The following is a 19957-nucleotide window of genomic DNA, read 5'->3' on the forward strand; positions in this document are numbered from 1 at the left end:
TAATAAACACAAACAGGACGGACAGACGGAAAACGATGCATTTTAGGACATACATTTATAGGAACTTTTTGGTTCGTTTTGACCTCAGGAACAACCTCCTGAAGTTTGTCGGTGTATTTCAGTTACATCCTGTATATATATACATAACAATGCAAAAGTTTATGAAGATGTTTGAATGTTTAATACACATGGACGAAATTGGATGTTTGGACGCAATTTGACATGTAAAATACTTTATTATAGGAATCAAACAAAGGCATATCTTTATTCTTAAATACTAATCATAAATAATTAAAAAAAAAAAAACAATTTAAAGAAAACGTATTATCTGCAAAGATAGGCAGTATGTTTGACAGCTGATAAAGTAAATGAGTAAAAGATACACAACGTCGCATTACTTTGTAATTAACATAAATAAGTATCAGCTGTCGTATGGTACATATAGTAATGAATGACAAATAAATAGTTTTGTCTAACTTTTATTACAGATGATATCACCAATGACAAATTCAAACGAATTAGTTTTTTCTTAATGAACAAACATGTGAATGTGTATATATAAATGTATATATATATATTTCCTTGACCACCATTTCTTTAGTAGGAAAGAAATTACTCACTCTTTATTAGATAGAGTTTTATTTCATTGTTAATATTGAACGTATAAAGTACACTATTTACATGAGCGACTAGCTGGCGTTAGACAATTACACTTTGTACAGTATACTACAATATGGCATGTAATATTTACACATTTTGTATTGTATTTAACTACGTACTGGTAAATAAAAATTCAATAAAACAATTATTTTTTAAACTTCACCTTAAAATAAATACAAATTAACAGAATATGTGAAGAAATTGCTATAATATAATGTCTGAGGATTACATCTATGTACATGGTATAAAAAAGGACGTTGAGTAAGTTAATTTGTTTATGCATTAAAAAAACACCGTTTAATTACATTTAAAAATAGTTGATAGTTCACTTAGATATTTTTGTTTTATTGTTCATTTCAGCTTAATGTAAGTTTGTTATAAATATAAATTGTGTGATCAAAATGATTTATTTGTTTGACATCTCTATAATTGTTTCCATGTCATTGTGACTTACTTATAATCGGTCTTACATGTCCATTTTACACACATTGTATATTTAAGTGGCTTATTTTTATTTCAGAATTCTTGATGTACTGAGACAAAACTTTCCGAATTTAACCAAGGTGTAAACGTTGTGATGATTCTGTAACTAATCGTTGCAAGAAAAGCAGATAGAATTGTTAAAACGGACAGGTTCAGGACATTGTATAAATGTCCTGAATCTAATTTAAGGTAAATTCACGAGTACAACGTTACCATTTTGAACTATGTTACACCTTGCCTTAAACCGAGACTTAACAGCAACCTCATCCAAGATCTTAAACACCATCTATTATCCAAACTAGTAAAACACGATTTACATAGTTATATTTAACATGGATAGATCCAATATCAATTTATGCATCAAATTTATCAATTAAATTATATTTTTCGAAATACTAACGACATTTATAATTGTTGAAAATGAAAAAAACCGTTAATTCTTTTGTGGTATTATATACAGTGTTTTAATTTTACAAAACCTACAAGGCAAAATCGGGTGTTTTAAAAATGTTATAGCTCTTCATACTCTCATATTAAAAAGAAAATACAAGCGATTTGATTTCTAAAATATATTACAGTACTATTGTAAGTGAACAACCAAAACTCTAAATAGATCTTTTGTCCATTATATGCAGTATTATGTACAAATTTACAAATTCCTTGTAGTGAAAATAACAGTATTTACATAAAGGAGGGGTAGGAATATTTCATGTGTTTTGTATTTATACATGATAATGTATTAACATTCTTGATCACTCTTGTATTTACAACTATTCTGCTTTTGCATTAGTAAGCTTGAGTCACCAGTGATTTTAAAAATATTGATAGACAACCTAACTCTAAATTTTAATTTTTATAGAGAAATAACGAAAGATCAACAATAATAATCAACTCAACAAGATATCCCTCTTAGGAAAATCAAAACAAACGTAACTAGCAGATCTTTGTATTTTGTAGTAATTTTGTTTACCCAACATTGTAGTTTACTTTGACAAAAAATTCAAATAACGAATTAACTCCAAATGAATTTTCAATCACGCGAAAACAACTTGTTAAAAAACTCTATTCACAGATCAAGAAGCCTAACAGTATCGATACGAAAATGCCACTAATCAAAACACAACAAATTATTATAACTAGATAGTTTTTACAAGTACAAATAGTATAATACACTTTGACTTAAGTACTAATAAAGTTTGATAACGAAAGCAACTAGAACAATAATGCAACAATAAATGTAAACAACACAACAATTATGAAAAGTTTTGAAACGAATGTAGTGCTTTCGTGTACGTCACCGCAAAATGCTTTAAGATTGGTCATTGATTGAAAAATTGTACACTGAAAAAATGGTTTAGTGGAAAATCAAAATGGCATTTAATATGGATTTCGTGCTGTCATGACCAATCATTAATGCTTTCACATTCCTTGTAAATCCAATTTAAATGTCCAAATTCCAAACCCAGAATTTAACGAATACTCTTTTGAAGGAATATGAGTTCAGCAATACTGAGCAATATGAGTACCGAGCGAAAACATTTTGTGTGAAAGGAAGCCCTACTCGAAAGGCTAACTTCAGCAAAACAAAAATTTAATGAAGAAAATTATATACCTCTCATAGTTTACTTTACGACTCTTAATGTTAGCCAGCATAGCAGAATAAATTAATTTTTGTGAACGTGGGGATTAATGCTTTAAAAATATTAAAATTTCAAATTAAAAACAAATAATAAAAAAATAATAATAAATTTTAAAGCAAATTAAATATAAAATTGGTCGAATGAAAGCATTACTTTCCAACAGTTTGATTCTTCCCCTTAACTATCTAAACGAACAATGTTGGTTTTCAAAACCTACTTAGAATGATGCACATCTCGATAAACTAAAAGACAACTGTATTGCACTTAAGTGATATTCTGGAACGCCTGGAAACTCAACCCGTAAGCCACACACTGGCACTGTCACTTGTCATGTTGGGCCTCACTGTCTATTCACAACGTCTGCACTCAGTCCGCATGAGCACTGTGTCTGGAGGAAGGCCGCTCCGGGGGCGAGGAGGCGGCCGATGTGGCGGTGCTGGGGGCCCACCAGGGGCCAGCGGGCCACAATCCCGAGCCCAGTCCCCCCCGAGGCATCTCGGGGAGGACTGGGAGCGGTCTTCAGATGACGTGCTGCGAGGAGAACTTGTCCTCGGGCTTCATCAGGAAGTAGGCTACGGGTCGCTTGACGGAGTCACTGGGGGGGCTGGGGGGTTGCTCTGGAGGGCAGCCGCAAGATATGACTCCAGGAGGGGTCGCTGATAGACCAGCAGGCCACGCTGCGGAAGCTGCTGCTGCCGCGGCATGAGAATAGAGAGAACTTCCGTACAGAGCTTGCAGGGCAAGGTCCGCCGCGGTTTTCCCGCCTCCGAGCTCCTCGACGTGCATCTTGGCCGCGTGGTACAGATGGTACGGGAACGGCGGAAACAAGCTCCGCGGGAATTTCAGGTCCTCCTGCGGCAGCAAAGGAGGCGGTGGCGGCAGTAGAGACCGAGGCAGCTGGGCCGGGTCTAGCGAGAATCCGTTGTATTTTACTACTTCCTTCTTCTGCACCAAGGACTTGGGCTTCCTCCGAGGCCTGTACTTGTAGTCTGGATGCTCCTTCATATGCAGTGCCCTGCAACAAACCACAACAGGTATGAGTGACTTTTTCATTTTTGTTACACGTGGTAGAATTTTACATTAAGAACCTTTATGGAAAGTATGGTGGAAGTTAGAAAAATTATATAAAGGTATTTATTATTGTAATCTCTAGGCCCTAGGGTATTTGAATTTCCAAAATTAGGAACATCACCTATATATACTCAGCTTATGAGTACTGGTTTGATTACAAATTATATTTTACGCTATTTATACAGTGATAATGTGTTCACTCAGAATGGCAATCCAGTTGCAATCCTAGGAAAAGATGTTTTTAAAGTTAAAGTGATGTCTTCTTTTACTAGGTGAAATTAGGACTAAGAAGCCCTCTCTAACACTTAACCTGGGGACCAACTGCTTAAAGGTGACTTCCGAACCACCAACGGCGCGGCGGGGCAGACGGGCAGTTCGTCTTGATCCTGTAAACAGGATCGCTCAGCCGTGACCCATCCAAGCGAAAACCATGTTCGATGTTGACTTGATTCGGTTATCTTACGATACCCGCTGTACGCACTACGCCATTGACTAGTATAGTGGTTCCGTTCTTCGAATCCCATTGGGAATATTGAAAATTTCAATGGTAGTTTTTGTGAAGTTTTGCTGTAAAATAATTATTGATTGATTAGAAATATTTTAATTTATGGAGGGCAGGTGTGAAATAAACCACATGTACAAGATAAAGTAACACTATTTTAGTCACTATCGTAACATACTCGAAAATATAGCTCGATTAAGTTTAGTTGTGTTTTCTTATCATCGATAACTACAATAATAACGTTCTCTGACAGCATACAGCACAGCATCGAAATTTATCTGATCAGAAAAAACAACGTAAAGTTGAAATGATCGCAATACGATGTTCGACCTTGGGATGACAGACCATGGGAAAACGTGTTGCGGTGTGGAAGTGGCGACATACTGACCAGTGTCGAGATACAATGGGACAGACAGACAAGGGGTGACGTCACACAGGCGGCTTTGTCACGTTATCACAGCACAGCTACTGTACCCGCCTCTCCAGTGATAATAATACTTCACCCTCACTCGCTCGTTATCTGTTCATTATAGGCCGCGTGCCTCGACCGAGTGGCTTCTATCGTTGTAATTGAGTGCAAACTCTGTTTTATCACTCAAGAACGAGCTCAGTATCTGCGACAAAAAATGGTCACAAAACGTTTACTACGGTACCCTCATCATTATACAAGTCCGAGAGTTTGAAATATGCTTACCAAAGGTGAGAACAATTATATTTAAAATTGTAAATATCCAATTTTCGACCAAGTTTTAGACCGTGCGTTTCAGCGTAACGATTATCATCTGTTGGCTCTTCACATCCTGCTCGAAAGATTTCAAAATTTTATTAAATATGGGTACCTTAGATGTTAAAACATCGGTAAGCTGTGACCGAGTAAGTTAAATAAGGCCCTTTACAGATTATACGATTCTGTCCGTCCAGGGAAAAATTCGGACGTTTTCAAATCGTGATCTGTTGATTTTCACACTACAGGATGCTGTCCGTCCATGAGAAATCCGGACGTTTTTTAAATAGTGATCTGTTGATTTTCACACTGCACGATTCCGTCCGGACGCAGGAAAATCCGGACGTTTTTAAATCGTGATCTGTGATGTTCACACTGCACGATTCTGTTCGTTTCGTTTTTAAATCGTGATCTGTTGATTTCACACTGCAACGATTCTGCCCGGACGGAGAAAAGTCAATCAGAAAAATCGAAAACAACACTTGGATCGAACAAGTCATTGCATTAAGGTTACTGTATCGTCGGCGGAAAAGAAAAAAAGGTGCAATCGATTCTGGTTTCGTCTAATTAATCAGAGACGTGAGGAAGTCGAAAGCTGTAATGTATTATTTGAAGATCTGTGAAATCATGATCTGAAAAAGTTATTTTCACAACTTTTGTACGGTACGCCAGTTGCTTCTTTTGATGACTTGCACTAGATGGACAGCTTTTTATTCAACTAGTGAACTAGTGATATCAAAATTTCAACGTCTACTGAAACACACAAACTGAAGACACCGCAAAAACACTAGCTAAAATCAAACTGGAGGACGACACGGCTACCGTGTGGCTTCAGTGGCACTGGACTGACACAAATCGTACGAATACAAATTAAATGCCCTTTAAGAAATATTCATTGTTATCTCAGTTTTGTAAAATGTTATAGGAGTATTCTACGTATTTGAACCCACAATTTTTACAAACTACTTTATGTACTTTTGCATTATATTTGTATTTTTATATTTGTATTTGTATTTTGTATTTGTATTTTACATTATACTGTATGTATTTTTGCATATGTATTAAGCATAACATTAAGAAGTTAGACTTTAGTAATGACACAAAGCCAGGCCAAATGACAACTCTGTACCCAGAAAACATAAAAATCAAAAGTTACACTGGAACTAATTTTTACACCTGCTAAACTTAGTAAGTAGCATTTCTGGGGTCTTTGGAAACACTAGCGAACTCTATTGTCCGGTCCTGGTTACTTGTCACAGTACGACGCGACGTCTAGGTACGGTTATCTTGGAATATGTGATTTTAACCAATAGTGACATGTAAATTACTGCTGTAAAAATACATACCTACTTTCATACATACAAAAAAACCACCAATCTTGCCAAATTTTCATCCAATTATAAATAATTCATAGCTATACATCGTGTCATGCATACCATTGTGTTTATTCACTTCCATAACCAATAAAGTGTATTTAAATTTACACTTCAGGATTATATTTACTCAAACGTCTAATAACCAAGCTACATAGTCGCAATTGTAGGAATTAAATGAATAGATTGAACGTCTGTCATATATAAGGTTGGAGTACGCTATGACACGTGTTGCGTAAGAGGTTTCACTGAAGTTGCAGGCAAAGTTTAAAGCTTATTTCATTCACCCGAGAATCATACAGCAGAGATATTTTACAGCCCTCCGGCAGAGAGAAGACAAAATTTATCTGCCTACTGAATGATAGGCTTCAATGACGCTCAGCCAAATCCCAAGAGTAGGCATGTACCATCATCGAACTCATTCTTTTCTATATTGAAGTTTCATGCAAAATTTAAAGTCTGCTTATGAAATATTTCTCGTAGTTAGGCTGCGTAATCGCGTAGCCAAATTCAAATAGGAACATGAATCATGAATCATACAAAATCACCAATTTAAAATGGGACGTTACATGTAAAATTTCAAATCCATAACTAAGTTGTTTCTTTATATGAAAATCTCGAGCGAAAATACGTTAACACAACATATAAGATTATACAAAAATTGGGAGATTGTCGAAAAATATCTGTATTAAATTAAGGCTATAAGTCATTTTAGAATCAATTTTACTAAATTGTTCGTAGAAATTACCGCTTGAAAAATGTAACACAGTGAATTTTGCAATAATTTCTACAGTTTGTAAGTCATCCCAACATGACTACTTCCTTTCCACGTAGAAAACGATGTTTTTAAAACTAACACTCCTCATATATAAAATTTAGATAAATGACGTAAAGATAAATCAGCAACTGTTATTACCATTAAGTAATCCATCAAGGAGAAAAGATAAACAATTGTAAAGGAGATAATTCTGAAAACTATCAATAAAAATATGAGGATAATGGTTAGACACTGATATACCTGATTGATGACAATGTGTAACCCAACCACACTAACAATCAAAGCGGCTCCATTATTACAAACACATTTACACTCCAGATAGAGCAGACACGCACAATATAAATCTGTAACCCCATATGGTCGTAATGTGAATGTGTCAGATTTATCAGAATTGTTTTACGCCTCTTTCACAAGTTTATTTTTATATCATTTGTCGCAATGATTCATAATCAATGATGGATGTTCCATTGTTTGTTTGTTAATTTACAGTGAATGTAAATGAATAAAAGTTATTGTTGTGAATATATTTAATCTGTCCTTCTGACAATAGAAATATTTTTTCTAAATTTATATTGTCACGAGGCATATAAGAAGCCAAACCCATGCATTTTTTACGTCAATTCTAATAATCCATTTTTGTTCATTTTCGGTTGCATTGAATTATCCCCCAAAAAAGTGCCTTGGCTTACTAAGTTAGTTAGTCAAACTTACCAGTCTTGAAAGAAATTAAACAAAAACTTTTTTGACAAGAATGCTTTGCTTTCTAAACAAACTTAATCAGATCTCTGAGGACAAATTTAGCTTCAGAAAGGGAAAATCGACGGTATACGCTGTGAATCCAGTCGAAATGATTGTTGAGGGGCTATAATGTCGGAATGCCACTTTAAGAGTGTTTCTTGAACTTTCCAAGGCATGCGACTGTGTTGACCTTAATAAGCTAGACAAACTGGATCCCAAGGCATTCTGGGCATAGTTCAATTCTTTTAGCTACGAGCGGGCAGAAATCCCAATTTCACACACGCGCAATCCATAGAAGCATTCCTTACAATTGCTCCTCGCGCCAAGATACGTATGTCATTGGTTTCAACATTTACAACTTTAGTATTACGTCTTTAACTTTGGTAAGGCACTAAAAAAAGATCTAAATAGTATTCATTTTAAATAAAGTTATTACTATGAGGAGCTTGTTGATATAATATCAAAACATAGTACTAAAATGTTTGTGTATGGGGTTTTTCATAACTTATATAATAACTTTTAGGTATTTAACTGTATTTTTGCATATGTGTATTTGATGAAAATTTTCTTAATTTATATGAAACCATATATTAAATAGTTAAAGATATTTTGATATTTTTGGCACTTTGGTTAATGGTTTTGTAAATTTGTTGGAAATACCTGTTATGTTGTTTGCAGCGGTGCAACTACTGATATAAACAGCTAGGGAGGGCTTCATATATATTTATGGGGGGGGGGAGGTGCACAAGAGGCCTCTCAAGGGATTAAGGCCTTCCCCCCCCCCCCCCCACCCCCCCCCCCCCCCACCCCCCCCCCCCCCCACCCCCCCCCCCCCCCACCCCCCCCCCCCCCCACCCCCCCCCCCCCCCACCCCAGCGTCTCTGATGTCAAACCTATGTAAATAGTTCGATTTGAGCTACTTCGTCGCCGACATATATTTGGATCTCTTCGGACGAACATGACTCCAGATCACAGGAGTCAGATCTGTGAGTGTGTCGTATTCCAGACAGTGTACTAAGAGGAAGGTGAACTGGAGCTAAACCTAAGGATAAACTAACTGTACCAGTCCTTAAATCTCAAAAGCCTTTCGCTGGAATTATAATTTCATAAAATAACGTTCAAACCTTTCCACTTACTGAACACATGATTTTATACCCGTAATTAAAATTTTAACAATAATAAATATCTGGTGGTACCTCTATGAAAGTATTTTTAAACACTTGACATTTGAAATAAAACAGTCTCTATCACTGTTTATTAAGGCAACTTTATAACTTTCACGTCAGTTAACACAAAATAGTTTTGTTGCCCACATAACCACCAATATATGTTACACAAAGTAAACCGTTATCATTAACTTCTAAAGAGCTTTTGTGTTCTGAAATTACCTAATAATCAGAAGATTCATTACAAAAGTTTGCTTCACAATCAATATTCGAATTTATATTGTAATCTCTAGTGTTTAAGTTTCAATTTCTATTTACTTTTAGAAAGTTAAAACAATTAATTAACTCTTATGGTTTTTTATGATTCAAAATTAGCATAACGAAAACGTATAACATCCTCTTCTAATCTGTATGTACTGCCCAAATGAAACAATATTCCCAACAATTTTTAAATATTCTATAATCTCTAATATTGAAGAAGTTGTATGTTTAAAGGAAGTTTTTTCTGAAGATTCAGTACGAGATTTACTCAAAATCATATTATCAAATCATATTATTCCAACAGTTTTTTAAATATGCAATAATCTCTAATATTGAAGAAGTTGTATGTTTAGAGGAAGTTGAATGGTCGAAGCATACTTTCTATTTCTTTTGTTTTCCGGATTTGCGACAGTTTTGTTTGCACTTGTATTTCATCAAATTCTCTAACACACAAGATTTAGAGATTTTATTGGCTGACAAGTGGTATCATTGAAATGAACGCTCTTAAATACATACAAGAAATTAAAAGTTCTCCACTATTTAATAATTATTTCTTAGAACAAAGTAGTGCCGTGTTATTTATTTATGCTAAAATTGGACATATTTTAAAGCTGGAACATTTTTATTTGTCAATCACCTTAGAACTTATTTTTGGCACTTCGTAGGTGTAGGGGCAGAGCTCTTTATTAACAACTTAAAAAATTATTTTCTAATTTTTTTTATGAATTAATTTTATATTAGAAGCACAAGTTATACATGTTTCGGTAAGAAGTACAAGTGAAAGAAATTTTAGTGGTTGTAAATATATTTTTTACTTGCTTTTTTGTATAATAAAACATAACTTAAAAATAGATTGCAAATATAATTTCAGTACTAATTTGGAAATGAAGCTATGAATGAGGAAAAAAATTAACCACACTCCTGTTATATAACTCTCATTTTCTTCTTCATATATGAGAATGTCTCATAGAAAGTCGTAAATATAAGTGTTTTCAATGTTTTATCAATCGTGTAATTTTTTCCTAATTTTAATTACCTATAAGGGATCTTTATTAAGTCTCTAAAGGAGTGAATAAAGCTTATCGCAAGTCGTTCTAATGACGTTTGGTATAGGACACTAAACAAAGCTGTTGATATTGTGTTAAGAGGGCAATGAAATGTTCATATGCTCGTTTACACGAGCACGATACAATTCATTTTATGGAATTCATTTCTTTTGGATGCCAACGAAGTTATATCGTATCCACTCTTAAAAAAATTCATAATTTACAATTGTACACTTTTTAAGGCCACTCATACAGGAAATATGCCATTTTATACACCTTTACTACACCTACAATTCTATATTGTAACAAGTGCAGTTAAATTTAGAATTAAAATATATTAAACCGTATTGATATAATCCTTACGGTTCAGTATGGTGAAAGTTGAACTTTATTTTCGCCTGTTATTGTGAAACTTTAGTATAACGATGCATAAAAAGTCTTCAAACTTCATCTTGAAATTTTACTAGATATCAAAAAACTCATTAGAGCATTAAACAGCTGTCATTTAAAATTCTTTAAAGGTACAATTAAACATGAAAATTAAAGTTTTTTGATTGCTTTAAATTAAAATGCAAAATCTTTAAGCAGTTAAGCTGCGAGAGAAAAAGGTTGTATTAAATGCGAATTACAACCTTCTTAAATTTGCATTAAACGAATCGGGCTCAACGAACGTGAAGAAGGCTAATATAAGTATTATTATTATATCATGTTTGATTGGATTTCATTGGAAAATATTACGGAAGCTGTCGAGTTCGCTCGGATCCTGAAGTAACCCTACAAACTCGTTTTTTTTTGTTACAGCATCATATATTTATTCCACGTAATATAGTTTAATATTATTATAAATCTGTTGTTAATAAATACCAACCTAATATTTATTATTTGTTTTCTTGGATGAAAATTGTGTTGGAATGCGACCTTCCTGCCTTGCCAAATCTTGGCGAAAAACTGGATTCCATTTTCAAACTTGATTTCTCATATAAATTTGGGGTAAAAAAATTCAAAGACTCACACTTTTCATGTTTATACAATTTTATTATGAATATCACAAAACAATATAATATTTATAATTTAAACCTGGTTTCTTTTTCAAAATTTACATCCTATCCAGTCATGATAATTTTTGTGATTTGGCGGTAGTCTGGAAATGTATTGCGTAATTGTTCAGAAACTTATCTGTTAATATATGAGCTTTCGAGTACTGACTGATATTTGAACTCTGGACCCCGGAATAACAAAAAAAAAAACAGACACTAACTATGAAAAACAGTGGGGAATGTTGTATTCATCGATAGTTTATTCAGTTTTATTTTTCTATTGTTTTATATATATTATATATATATATATATATATATATATATATATATATATAAAACATATATATAACAATAGGTCAAGGTGCCATTGTTTAGTGAATTTCGTTGTGCCTCACTAATTTAACTTCATCCCAAATAATTAACTATACCGCTTATTATTCCAAACCGTTATTAATTAAGCCATAAAACACGTCATATTGTAATAGCATAAACGTATTGTTGTAATAGCCCATCGTCATATTGTAACAGCACAAAACGTCATCTTGTAATAACACAAACGTCATCTTGTAATAGCACAAACGTCATCTTGTAATAACACAAATGCCATCTTGTAATAACACAAACGTCATACTGTGATAGTACAAACTTAATATTGTAAGAGCAGAAACATCAAATTGTAATAGCACAAACGTGATATTGTAATGGCACAAAGCCGATCGTTGTTTCCGTCAACAGGGTGAATAGCGCTGCAGCGAGTCAACACGCGTATGTAGGGGAGTGATGGGGGCTTTATTTGCCGCGCGGAGGATCGTAAAGTTGACGCCACGTATCTTGGTCGTAACGGGCCGCGCGACTCGCGCTTCGCCCTATTATCTTAGCGCATAAAAACCGCGCAGTTCATTTCCTGCCAATAGTCAGCCGCGGTGATGGTGTATCTCGCGTCTCGCGCGACAACGCAGGGAGAGTCGCCTGGTATTGTGTGGCACTCTTGTACATTCACCGGTTTACTGCTGAGGAGATAATCTCCCGTGAGGTAGCGGGGGGGGGGGGGGAGCAGGTTGTGGTTACCGCTCTGCACAACAAACATGTCGGGCTCACATTCTAGTACGCCAGCAGGAGAGAACTTTGCATCACAGAACGAAGCAAAGAAAAATGTTTGGTGGGGGGGGGGGGGGGTCAGAGACTTTTTTGAGGGATCCACACAAACGATATTTTCCCGTAGTAGACAGAGAGTAAGGCCTCATTTTTTCCCTTAAACAGTTCTTGACCCGTTTCTTTGTTTAAAACGATCTTTCAGCAGTACATGTCAGTAACACTGAATTAATTAAATAATAATCGTTTACTAAAAAAGTAATTGGTAAAATTTTAAATTTGGGGGGTCCGGTCACCCTGGACCTTCTCGATGGCTACGTTATTGTTTACATAAGTTCTTTCATAAGTGTGTAATTAAGTTTTTGTTGTGTGTCCGGCAGTTTGTTTCATCTTTCTTTGATTTCCTTAAAGAATTTTGATCTCTTCCCGTGGCTGTTCTGATAGTTCTCCTGAAAATGCTATTGTAATATTTGGGAACAAATGACCGTTCTATAGTTTAAAAGCCACAAATATGTCTCTTTCGCTTTTACGTCGTATCTTCTAAATGGTTAGCAATCATTAAGGTCGAAACATCAGCTGGTCAATGAAAACATTTCTTCGATTGCACCGTATATAAAAGTCGATGGTTTGACACCTCTTAACCTTTTCACCCTTGATAGGGTGGCTCCGAATCCAGTGATCATTCGTCTTCGACATAAATGCTGGAGTGGATTAGAAATTCAGACAAATTTAGGCTTATTTTCAATTTGCAGTTGCTCGTTATCATGAAGTTGATGCGTGGATGTAAAGTACTCTCCCCATGTTTAGACCATAACGTATGCATCTCCCCAGGAGGTTTAATTCTGGCTAGTTTATAACTGTCATGTCAGTAAAAACTACTTTAGGATTTTGCTAGCTTAAACATGAGTTACGTTTTATAAATGATGAACTTAGGTTTATTATATGTATATGAAAATTTCCTTTTTGGTGTCGTTTAGTGAAAATACTATGTATAGCCCACTCGTAGTTAAATCTGTTTGGTTTTAATAAGTTTAAAATGCATTACAGACTTTGTTTATATAGAGATCAAACTTAAAAAACTTAAGAGAATGTGTCAGCATACCATAGTTTTACATTAACTAAAAAAAAAAGAAAAATAAATATCTCCCTCATTTAATAACTTCAATAGTTGATCCTTCTGGACCTACAGTAAGCAGCTATTTAGTGTTATTAAGAAAATAATAATTGTTTTTGGGTTTGTACCTTAAGCTGATGGCGAATGGCGTTTACAACCTAAAACATATAATGCACATAGGTATGACACGTCATTCATTCTTTACAGGCATCGAAAACGGAGTCAAGCCTCAAAAGTCCACAAAAGGCCGATCAAGAAGTGGGCAAACAACGAAAGTGCGGGTAAGTGTGTGTCTGAAGTCACGGGAACAATCTATTAGCTGAAAGTGCGTGGCACACTACACACGCACGCACGCACACACACACACACACACACACACACACACACACACACACACACACACACACACCACATCACGGGTGAGTGAATCAATTTCCGCCCTCCCCTCACACCCCCGCCAAGATGTCAGCCCGTGATTTGTGCCCGGGCTAAACAGATTTAGGAGACAAAACTGATCCGAGGGTGACGATCATCACCGCAAACTCTCCCTCCGCATCCGAGTGCTAATGGGTTAATAATTATTTCTCCTACGCGAATTTTAATTACTGCTAATTAGTGTTGGAAACAAGTTTCCATAGGATAGAGTCTCGTAATAATAAATAATGGATATGGTCATAAAATTTTAGCAATTTTTTCCTAACTCGTAGCAAAGTAAATAAAAACAATATGAAGTAGGAGCGCCAATATGATGTTCAAGGGGTCCGGACCCCCCCACCAAAATTTTCAAATTTTCAATTACTTTTTAGTAAAATATTATTCGTATTTAAATAATTCAGTATTACTGACGTGAACTGCTGAAAGAACGATGTCAACAACGAAACGGGTCAAGAACTTTTTAAGGACCTTACTCTCTGTCCACTACGGGAAAATATCATTTGTGTGGATCCCCCAAAAAAGTTAGTCCTGGCTACTTTCTTGATGCTATGAGTGGTCATTTTAGTACGGTATATTTTTTTTAGAGGAAAGACAATTTAAGGACATAGACGTGTTCTTAAGATTATAGTCAACATAACTGACAAAGGCTTTGTCAGTGGTAGCACTAGGGCTGGCCGTCGGATCGCGCTGTGAACTATTTCTGTACTTGACTGGCTTAAAAGGAGCGGGTGCTCAGTATATTGCTTGGCCAAGATATTGGAGTGCAAAAAGTAAAAACACGGCAATTCTTCTTAAATAGCCTAACTGGTTAAGCGCAATTCGACGGCCAGACCTAATGCTAACACTGGCGGAACCTAGCGTTTCGCCAGTGAATTGTATTAGATGGTCTTAGTTACTGAATTAAAAGAAACATCTAGATTTTGGTTGTCTTTTAGTACAGGCTAAATATGCCGCCGACTGGGATAGATTGGAAACCACCTGAAATCACAAAGTATCATCATGTGTGTATTGATAACTTTCCGTTCATGAAGAGACTATAGAACTTTTCGTGTATAACTATTTTTATGGAAGTCATGTTTATGCCTGTCTGTAAAGCATGTTTTGACTGTTGACTTTTGTATTGTTCCAAATCCATAAACGTATCAGAGATAAACATCAGAGATCATGCTAAGAGTGTCCATATAGTACCGGACTCCATAGAGTTCTGTTGTAAGTTTGAGTAAACTTGTATTTCGTTATAAAGAACACAATAGTTTGTTAAATATGATAGTGTACAATAATAATTAATAATTGTTGTGTTATAATGAAAGTATGTGAATATCATAATCGTTGGTGTGGGTATAAATCTAATGGGCTATCTAAATGTTTGCCTCTGTTTTTTTCCCCTAATCAACCAAGATATCTTCGTGAAGTATGACACTTTTCTTGGCTCTAACTAGCTTATGCATTAAATAGACTGACTGGCCGAACTTAAAATGGTATGTACGTAGTTTATGTAAACAAATCAAGTAATGATGCGTTTGTAGAACCTTGGAGTATTGGAAAAAAGGTTTATTTTACAGGTATGAATGAATAAAACATTTTCCAATATATAACTTTTATTTTTGCACAAGGCCTTTCGCAATCAATGATTCCATCATCAGGCAAATTTCATTCAATCATTTCAGTGTGCTGTTTCTACATATCAGAACCCTTTTCTTCCCTTCCCATTGACCGAGTGGGATTAAGAATACTCGTAGATACAGTCAGTGGCGTAGCGAAGGGGGGGTCCAGGGGGTCCGGACCCCCCCCCCCGAAATTTTAAGACATTAAAAAATGAAGCATGGAGCAGGAGGAGAAAAAAGGAGAGAGTTATCATTACTCTTGTTTACAAACATTAAAATTGATTGATTTAATTAATGAAAGTGACCGTTGTTAAAAATATAATTGTCCTTTCGTTTAAATCATAAAGTATCAAACGATACTTTTGGGCTCGGCTTTTCGGATAGTGTGGTGTAATCACGGTATTTCTATAGTGCGCGGTCACGTGACGTGGCAAAGTAACCTGAACCGTAACACGGCGAACAGTTTAAATTAGCGACCACTTCGTTCAAATTCGTCTTGGGGACGTAAATGACGCATAAAATTAAGTTACGACGTTGATTTTTAGGTGTCATTAAAACTGCAGACGTGTATATAATTATCAAAGAAATATAAAAAAATCACTTTTGGTCGGAAAATACACTGAAAAAACTAAAAACTCTACTTATTAGAACTTCAATTAATTTGGACTACAGTGATTGAGGTAAACGTGGTGTTTTTCGGTTGAGTTAGGACAACGATTTTTGTTATCATTAAACTGTACACTGTACCTATATAATCATCGAGAAAAAAATCACTTCCGGTCGGTAAATACCGAAGAAACGCTCTCTATAGATTCAAGTTTTGATGATTTTGGACTTCACTTGTTTGAGTGGTTGAGGTAAAAGTGGTACTTAGAATTATGTTAGGACGTGTATTTTTTCAACGCCGACTAATACATATATAATTATCAAGAAACAAAACAATAAAATCACTTCCGGACGGAAAAATACCGAGGAAAAGCTCTCTATAAATTCAAGTTTTGACGATTGTGGATTTCACTGGTTGAGTCGTTGAGATAAAAGTGGTACTTAAAACTATGTTTGAACATTGATTTTTGGGTATCAATTGAACGCTGACTAATAACTACATAATTATCGAAGAAAAATTGAAAAAATCACTTCGGTCGGATAATACACCGGAAAAACACTACTGACAAGAAGTTCCGACTACTTTGGATTTCACTGACTGAGGTATTATTTCATTTTCCTTAGTATATATTCCGATCGGAAGTGATTATTATTGTTTTTCTTTCTTGGTTATTATATATTAATTTGTCGGCGTTTGAATTAATACCTAAAATCAATGTCGTAACATAATTATAAGTACTACTTTTACCTCAACCACTCAACCAGTGAAATCCAAAATCATCAAAACTTGAATCTGTAGAGAGCTTTTCTTCGGTATTTACAGACCGGAAGTGATTTTTTTCTCGATATACATATATAGTTTAGTTGAGTACAGTTTAATGATAACAAAAAATCGTTTCGCCCTAACTCAATCAAAAATACCACGTTTACCTTAATAAACTGAAGTTCGAAGTAGTTGAAGTTCTATTCATTAGAGTTTTTCATGTGTATTTTATTTCTGACCGAAAGATTTTTTGATTTTTTCCGATAATTATGTACTCGTCTAAAGTGTAATGATACAAAAAATCGTCATTATAACTCATTCATAAATACCTCTATCAGTGAAATCCAAAGCAGCCGAAACTTCTAATCAGTAGGAGTTTTTTCCGGTGCATTTTCCGACCGTTAGTTTTGATCTGTACCCGAGCAACGCTAGAAAATTGCCCACTTGTCTAAAGGGTTTTCGGCCGTCAGTGACCCAATGTCCCCGAAGGGGTTATTTCATTTTCTCCACAGAATATAGTTGTGTCAATTCACTACACTTGAGTGAAGCTCTGTTTTGTTCTTCTTCTTTCTTATCCAGTGAATGCAACATCACATTGATGCCTTCTACTCGGCCAGAATCGAACTTCATTAAAGTTTCTGTAGCTATACAAGAAAATTTGTGGTACTAGAGTTGCTGTGAAAGTTGAATTTGCCTATTACATCTTTCCACTTTCCACTTTTACAAGTGAACTCATTGGCAAATAACACACAAAACGTCCCCCGGATCCCCGGTTTCGGACCCCCCCCCCCGAAACGAAATTTCTGGCTACGCTACTGGATACAGTATTAGGTAACAGTACAGAAATACACATAAAGTAGCTGTGGTATGAAAGTTTGGTTCAATGTGAATGTTACGTTAAGCTTCAGTTCACCTTCCTCTTAATACAGTGTCTGGAATCTGACAATGTCACATTCTTGAATCTGGAGTCATGTTCTTCATAACGCAGCTGATGTGGGATGCTACTGAATCAATGACAGATCCAGCGAAATTTCACTTTGGGAGATGTGACGAAGCTTTATAGAGGGGCACTGCCTGTAAATATAATCAGGTTAAGACAGGATTCCCTTTTTCGTGGTATCAACATGTAAAACTAACATTGAATATAAAGGTACAGCAATTAAGTAGTCAGGTAATTGAATAGTCAAAAGTTAATTGATCATGTAGGCATTAAGAATAAATCCTGTTAAAATATGAATTAACAAATAATGTTATTTTTGAAATTCAAGTTTTGTTCTATTTTAAGAAATATTGGCAAAACTAAATCATATTTTGACTAAAAGGTTTATTAAATTTTTAAAATATATTAAAGATGTAACAAAATCATAATATGTAATATTAAAACAATATACATTCGTTCAATTTCCAATAGATAGATTATTTAGGGGACGTACAAAATCAATCACGCTTAGAATAAAATAAACCCGGTATTGAAACGTAAATTTAGCAAAAGCCTCTAAAAGCCCTAAATACTTCAAATGATACAGAGGGACACGATATACACATTTAGGCACACTTAAGGCACTTAAAGAGCGGAATTGTGTATGATACGATATTAATTTAAAATGCGCCATGGACACACTATAGCTAGGTATGGACAGGAGGTTAGACCACAGAAGAACTACAACTAGCTTGTGAAAAGTAACTAAAAACAGTTGTAATAATATAACAGTAATTTAGCTAGCTAGGGGAAGGAGGCCAGAGCATAGAAGTAGTATGACGCCAACAGTATGACTAGGTATGGACAGTACTACAACTAGCTTGTGAAAGGTGACTAAGGGACAGTTGTGGCTATACGCCAGTACTTTGGCTAGCTACGGGAAGGAGGCCAGAGCGTAGAAGGGTGACAGGGCGGTCCCTCCTCCACTCCCGGTAATTGTCTAGACAATGGACGAGCCTGAACCCGGAGGTAGAACTAGTATGACGCCGACACTATAGCTAGGTAATGACAGTACTACAACTATTGTGAAAGGTAACTAAGGGACAGTTGTGGCAGTACGCTGGTACTTTGGCTAGCTATGGGAAGGAGGCCAGAGAGTAGAAGTAGTATGACGCCAACACTATGACTAGGTATGGACAGTACTACAACTAGCTTGTGAAAGGTGACTAAGGGACAGTTGTGGCAGTACGCTGGTACTTTGGCTAGCTATGGGAAGGAGGCCAGAGAGTAGAAGTAGTATGACGCCAACACTATGACTAGGTATGGACAGTACTACAACTAGCTTGTGAAAGGTGACTAAGGGACAGTTGTGGCTATATGCCAGTACTTTAGCTAGGTATGGGATGGAGGCCAGAGCGTAGAAGTAGTATGACGCCATCACTATGACTAGGTATGGACAGTACTACAACTAGCTTGTGAAAGGTAAGTAAGGGACAGTTGTGGCAGTACGCCAGTACTTTGGCTAGCTACGGGAAGGAGGCCAGAGCGTAGAAGGGTGACAGGGCGGTCCCTCCTCCACTCCCGGTAATTGTCTAGACAATGGACGAGCCTGAACCCGGAGCTGCTGACGAGCCATTCACTCCCTCAATGGCTTCTGATTGATGAAACAAAGGCACGCACTTCACTTACATAGCCTCGGACACCAGGCCTCCTTTATTGCTTTGTAAATAATTCAAAGCCCAACCTTAATAAGACGAGCATGTCCGTTATTGCGGTTATTATATTTTATTTTATATTATTTATTTTATAAATATATTTTTTATTATTATGTGTCATAAATTTATCATATTTATAAACGTACATTAATTAATTGGTGCATTGTGAGACGTAAATTACAGTTGAATAAGTTGCAGACATTCCTTTAAATCCTCTAGTAGTGTTATCC

At 35.6% G+C, this 19957-nt stretch overlaps 1 protein-coding gene across 1 annotated transcript in view; it reads right to left on the minus strand.

Annotated features, from left to right (window-relative positions):
- Positions 1–2524: 2524 nt before the first annotated feature.
- LOC124365398 (transcription factor SOX-21-like) overlaps positions 2525–19957 on the minus strand; it is a 103689-nt gene continuing 86256 nt past the window's right edge. The window contains exon 2 of the mRNA XM_046821377.1: positions 2525–3798. Within this exon, the coding sequence (XP_046677333.1) occupies positions 3303–3798 (496 nt within the window). The 3' untranslated portion in view covers positions 2525–3302. The remainder of the gene's footprint in view (positions 3799–19957) is intronic.

Source organism: Homalodisca vitripennis, chromosome 6, assembly GCF_021130785.1.
Source record: "Homalodisca vitripennis isolate AUS2020 chromosome 6, UT_GWSS_2.1, whole genome shotgun sequence".
Taxonomy (NCBI): domain Eukaryota; kingdom Metazoa; phylum Arthropoda; class Insecta; order Hemiptera; family Cicadellidae; genus Homalodisca; species Homalodisca vitripennis.